The sequence below is a fragment of the Mastigoproctus giganteus genome, chromosome 12 (assembly GCF_048544385.1).
Source record: "Mastigoproctus giganteus isolate SK-2022 chromosome 12, ASM4854438v1, whole genome shotgun sequence".
Classification (NCBI taxonomy): domain Eukaryota; kingdom Metazoa; phylum Arthropoda; class Arachnida; order Uropygi; family Thelyphonidae; genus Mastigoproctus; species Mastigoproctus giganteus.
In genome coordinates, this window is record NC_143586.1 from 176,156,363 (window position 1) to 176,163,240 (window position 6,878).

The window sequence follows — 6,878 nt, forward strand, 5'->3', positions numbered from 1 at the left end:
ATATGTAAATTGAGATCATAATGCTTTATTCTGCTAATTTTGGAAAAGCTGTCTTATTTTTAGATATTACACACAATATTTTAATTTTAATAAGATATTAAAGGAGACTAAGCATACTCTGACTGGTGTTGAATTTTTAGGAACTCAAGTGATACAACTAAGAACAATTTTATTTGTTTATATTGATAAAAAAAAATACTTCTGTTTTTCGGAATAGCAGTTGATAGCTTAGGACCTTTAGTAATTTTAAGAAACTGTCCTTTATTAATATTGTGTTTGTTGCTTTAAGTGAATCATATTTTAAACAGTGCCACACACTGTGCTGGACTTCCCTCTGGGGAGGATATATATATGTATATAAAATAAATAAAGTAAAATAAATTTAAAAAGGGAAGGGGGTATGGGTTGATAGGAGAGGGGGTGTTATAGGTAAGAAAACTTGTGGAGAGAATGCAAGATTGGGGCAATACTGTGTAACAAGTCTCTGCTTGGCAGGTGTAGTGTAACCCCCCCCCCCCGGAATATCGGGTTCAAGCTCACCCCTTGGGCCCATGCCACATTTGGCCGTACAACCATGTACCACCCATCCCTGCTGGATTCATCTGATCCCTCATCTCTATGCTTAAGATGTTAAATTTTGTGTTCCAAATCCCTTTTATCTTAACTTTAGTTTTCTATATTCTGAATATTGCTTTTGAAAAAGGTGGCTGTCTTTTGATGAAAATTCCTGATTTGTCTTTATATTTGCTATTATTTAGCTGTACTTAGTAGCTGTTGGTAATATTAAGTTGTATGGTATGTCTCAGCAATATACATAGTGAGGAGGCCGAGAGAGCATTTGGTAAGAATGGGAGAAGGTTCGTTGGTTCCATCCAGTCTACAGTTGTTCTTTGTGTCTCTCTGTGATGTGCAGCATGTTATTTCCTGTTTGTTTACAAAAAAAAAAAAAAAAAGCTTTGCATTTATATTTTGCCACAGTAAAAGGTAGCTATTGACAACTCGCTCCTTTTTGAGTCTGCATTATATAATTTCACTCATTATGTTAGTTAAATGAGCAGTTTATTAGCCAGTGTTTCACTGGCAAATACCAAAAAAAAAAAAAAAAAAAAATTGTTATGAAAACTGGCAATCTTGTGTTTTTTTTTTTTTTTTTTTTTTTTTTTTTTTTTTTGTCTATGCCATATAAGCCTGAGCTAACCACATCACTTCTACAACTTTTCTTCAGAGTACCTTACTTTCCAAAGAAAAGATTTAGCTTTTGTGAATCTAGCACTCTTAATGTTTCTTTTTTACTAGAGTTAAACACTGATTTTTCTAATAGCACTTTTTTGCCATTTGATGTGTTTTCTTCTTTGCAACCATTACTGTAGTTATTACTGGGTAGTAAAATATAAAAGCATAAATTATTACAGATTGGTTTAATCTGCATATGCATGGAAAAATTGTTCTAAAGTTGAGCATTTTATATAACTTAAGCATTGTAATTAAAAACAGTTTTTAAATTTATTTTTTTATTTCAGTTGATGGGCATGATAGTCAAGAGGATGCTGTAGCATGCATGGAACTAATGTTGTGGAAAGTAAAAGAAGATATTAAAACATTAAAAAGGTGATGAAAACTGTTATACCTCTGGAAGTGTTTAAATTTCTGATGCCCAGTGTTAATAAGAATTAGGAGACAAATTGCTGGAGATCTGTATTACCTCCTACATTTCCTGAATTAAATAAAACTGGGACACAAATCGGAAGATTGCCTCTTTTATATTCTCTGAACTGCATTTCTACAGTTGATAAATGTAAATTAAGAATTATTCCTTTATCAACCTTGTTATGTGCAGCGTGCTTATTGTTCAGTGTATAAAATGCTCATTGAAAATCCAAGTCACTTTTATTTCCCACCTGGTGAGCTAGATGTCTGTTTTATGTAAGTATTCAGGCAAATGTTTGAAAGTAGCCCATTATATTCTGTTTATTACTGCATATGTTTTTTTTTTTTTTTTTCCCCAATTTTTTTGATGTTTTCCAATTTTCATGTGAAATAATCATTACTGTTCACTATTTTTTACCGTAGGACATAACATATGTTTATTATGTCCCAGTGAAGATGTTTATACTTAGTATATTATGTAAGGCAGCTAAATATTAAAATGTATATAGTCATAAGAGTAAAAATAACAGTGTACACTTCTCAATGTAAATGACTATTTATTTTTCAGACGTTAAGAAATTGTATTAAAGCCTTCTTTGCTATTTTGTGTACTTTTTTTGTGATTTCACTTCACACAGTTAATATTAAATGCTGCAAATGATTTAAGAAAGGAAGCTTATAAAGCATCATCCAAAAAAACTTCCCACATGACTTGTCCATCCCCTCCAGTAATTTGTCTAGTTGTTCCTCGAATTTATTCAAACTACCCACTTCTATCTACACAACAACAGATGGAAGTTTGTTCCAACACATGCTGGTTAAAGCAGACTTCTACACATCATCCTGAAACCATTCTTCCTCAATTTGAATTTATGCCCCCTCATGTATATAGTCTGAGGAAGAATGCCATTGGCATTGAGCTTGCTCAATCCATTCAAAACCTTAAACACCTCAATCAGATCACCTCGCAAGTGCCTAGCCTCCAGACACTGTACTTTGCAGATAAAGCCTTTCTTAATACGACCAGTTCCCTTCACCTGCAGCTGTTTCAGCAAATCTATATTCTTTCTAAAATGAGGGCCCCTGCTAGCAAAGTCCTTGTATATCATTGACAAAACCCCATGAGCTGTCCTGGCTGCCTCTCTGCACTGCTCAATTACCCCCAGGTCTTTTTTATTTTCCACTGCCCCAGATTAATTCCACGCATTTGTACCGTTAATCTGGTATTATCGCTTCCCATTTACAGTACTTTGGATTTGTCGATGTTAAACTTCAACTGACATTTCTTAGACCGTCTGCCTAATTTTTCTAGATCTTGTTACAGTAGCTTAACTTGATTACTGTCAACTACTGTATCACCTGAAAACTTACACATCAAGCATGTATACCTTTATCAACATCATTAATAAATACAGAAAGCAACAGTGGGCCCAGCATTCAACCCACTAATAACATTAGTTCACAAAGAGTAGTGTCCATTAATAATCACTCTGTCTTCTCCCACTCAACCATAGTAGTTGGTCTTCTCCCACTTTACCCATAGAAGATAATTGATATTTACTTTGAAGTTATAGTTTTTTGTGAAGATACTATTAATTAGTGAAATTGTAAAAACTTTTTTTTATGTAGTAAAGTCAGAAGTTATCAGACTAGATAAATAGCTGAAATCAATAAATGCTGCATAATTTGCTGTTACCAATTGCAAATCTCAACTTTCTTTTGCATTTAATATGTATGTAGAAGTTTGTTAATCATTCAGTAATGTATTATGTGCATTTTTGTATTGCATTTATTTCATCCTGATTTCTACATGAAAAATATTATATATAGAGGGGGAGAGATTCTCCATCTCATATCACCATGTTTGGATGGCTTTGTAAGTAAAAAGAAAACAAAATTAAGCAGACAGTGCTACCCTAGAACACTAAATGCTCATACACCTGAAAAAAATTAACTTCCAGGCAACTCATGCATCAAAACTGCTGTGTTACTGTTGTGAAACTTACATAAACTTTAAAAATTTCACACATAAGCTGTGGAATTACACGAAAGTAATATTAACATGTGGTGGATTGCTCAGCAGGTTGTGTCTCAGTCCAGTATGACCACTGAAATAAGCAAATGACAAGTCACAATCATAATAGCATTTGATATAACAATCCATTGTTCCTAGAGTCCATCACCAGGGATGACACATCATGGTGTTTTCTCTACAACTGCAAATAAAGCATGAATAATTGTCTTTAAATTTACTGGGCAAACAAGAACAAATATGGAGGAACTATAGAATACCATTAAAAAAAAGTAGTCACAGAAGTCATGAATACATATACACTGAGTGATCACTGAATTATGACCACCTACTGTGTTGGGCCACTGTTTACACATATAACAACCACTATTCACCTAGGCATTGACTCCACCAGATGTCTGTAGGGATCTGCAGCCATGCTGCCTACAAGGCTTTCCATAGTGTCAGAACAGATGACACAGTAGATGTCCATACTCCCCACTTCCTGTTACAAAACACCCCCCCAGGTGTTTAGTTGAACTGAGGTAAGGTGAATTTGGAGGCGAATCAAGGTGGGCAATATCTTCACTATGTTCCTCAACCACTAGTGTGGGCCCAATAACACTGTGCATATCCTTTGGAAGATCCTGTTTTTCCGTGGGAAAATGCAATGGTTTCCTAAAAGCTGCCGATAGACCTCACCAATGAAACATTGGTCCATATGCACCAGAGGTCCTAGTTCTTGCCAGCAAAACATGCTCCAATATTAAGCAACCACTGCCACCTGCTTGGATAGTGGGCGCACCGTGCATGATGGATCCATTTGTCTCATGTTGTCTGTGCCACAAATACCTGCATGTTGCACCAGGTATTTGCACTCATCCGACCAACACACTCATTTCCAGCCCTCCAACCAGCATGTTGTTTGACACCACATCATTGACAGTGATCAGTGGTGAGGATAGGGTGTCTCTTGGATCATAACATTCTTTGTAACTTCTGCTGCAAAACCCCATTCATTTGAGTACGTGGCACATTGTCATTTGTGATAATATCACGTGATATTATCACAAATGCAATAACAATAGTACATTGTCACCTGTAATACAGTCAGTTCTGCTATAATGCGATACATGTGTTCCTAAAAATCTCCATGTTATGGTATTTCGCACATTAAAAACAACAGGGTTTATGGGAAAAGGGATAGGGGCAGAGCACTCAAAAAAACATGTTCAGTCAAGTAAGTAAAACTAAAAAAAAAAGTTAGAAACCCAATAAAATTGCTAACACAGGTTTAAACATCTTAAATTTCTAATACATAAATATTACAGTAAATATAGTGCTGTAATATATACATACTAATTGATATTTCTGTTCACTGACTTTTTTTTTTTTTTTTTGGATTGTAAAATTTAAAACAGTAAAAAAGATAAACAATCAATAACGATGAATACAGCACGCACAGGTGAAATACGGAGTAAAAAGTACGGAGCTTAAAAAATAGGAAAGAAGAGAAGATTCCAAAAATTTGTTTTTTATGTTATTTCAATGAAGAAATAATTATGTGGAAACACATTTCACCATAATAACGTAAAAACCCAAAGAATTCCAGCTATCGGTATTATCACAAATGCAATGAGATCGAATTTACTACCAGTTTATAATTAGATTGCACTAACAGGGACGCCGAATAAACTGAACTGCAAATTGTTTTATGGTAGTGACCTCCAGAAATGTGCTCCTCCGCTCACACTATCCTACCTCACAAAATTTCTGTTCAAACAGTGAGCTCCTGAAAACATGAGTCAGCCTACAATCACCTGTTATCTTGTGAATACAGCAAATGATAAGTGTCTCCAACCAATACAACTACAGTAAATGGGAAATATAGCTATCACACATTTGACATTTTTTAAGCTTTGTAAACTTGTATGTATTGCTGTGCAGGTTGCTACATTCAGCTTGGTGCCGTATGGTAGGTTACTGTTCAGTAACCTACCATACATGCTTTGCCCTTTGCTTAAAACAGACATCTACCTTCTTCAACACCATTCCTTGTACATCATAACTACAGTGGGCCATGAGCAACCAACAAGACATGCCATTTCTGATATGGAGGAATCTGACGCATGAGCTCCCACAATCATGCCCCTTTGAAACTCCATGATATCTTACTACATCCCATAACTGCTACTTTATCACTTTGACTTGTGTGACCAGATTCAAATTACCACTGCTCTAGCATAGGACTATGCTGCATAGCATACTGTGAGCTATGCAGCATAGCATACTGTGAGCTATGCAGCATAGTCCCTTACAGTTGGGGTGGTTCTGATTCAGTGATCACTGAGTGTGATGAGGTAGTCAACAGATAAGGAAAATACGGCAGAGAGAGAAACAGTGAAAAGTACTGAGCCTACAGCAGCTATAAGTTGACCTGTAATAGCACCAGTGAAAGGCAGAGGCTGATTATGAAAAATCACTGGCCAAGGGAGAGCAAAGAATGTGAACAAAGTTATTCCCATATGGGAAAATGCAAAAGAAGAAAAGAATGAATCAGATCAGACCATTACTAGTGGATATGTGAAAATTATAAATTATCTTGCTGATGAATTAAACAGGTACAGTCAGTCCTCGTATAACACGTGTTTACACTACACGAATTCGATCATACACGATTTATAAATAGGGGAACGATATCTTATATAACACGAACCGAATTCGCTTATGCATGATTCGCCTTTGTGTTTACAAGAAATGGCCATCGAACGCGGAATCACCCCAACTGAATGCAACACGATAGGAATGAAGAGGAGATTCTAAAAATGTATTTATGTGTTTTATATCAGTGAAGGGGAAACACATTTTACCATAATAACGTAAAAAGCAACAAAATTCCAGCTATCGGTATAATCGCAAATGCAATTAGATCGAGTTTACTACCAGTTTTATAACAGATTCCATTAGCAGAAAGGCAACTGGAAATTGTTTTATGGTAGTAACCCCTAGAAATGTGCTTTAGTAAAATGTGAGGTGTTAATAGTGTATATCTGCCTTTACGGTGTTGTTTATTCAGTTGCTACACGTGCGCAATCATAATATGCTTTGTTTATGTGTATCAAGCATGCCTCCTCGTTTTGTAATTGTGCTTTATTCCCTAAAAATGAGTAAAATACTTAAAAGGTGTGAAAAGGAAGCGTCCTGGTGAAGACACTGCAGA

General features: G+C 35.5%; 1 protein-coding gene across 1 annotated transcript in view; it reads left to right on the forward strand.

Moving 5' to 3' along the window:
• LOC150077613 (uncharacterized) overlaps nt 1–1,950 on the forward strand; it is a 278,408-nt gene extending 276,458 nt beyond the window's left edge. Inside the window, exon 16 of the mRNA XM_090385960.1 lies at nt 1,521–1,950. Coding sequence (XP_090242086.1) covers nt 1,521–1,612 — 92 coding nt within the window. The 3' untranslated portion in view covers nt 1,613–1,950. The remainder of the gene's footprint in view (nt 1–1,520) is intronic.
• The last annotated feature ends 4,928 nt before the right edge of the window (nt 1,951–6,878 follow it).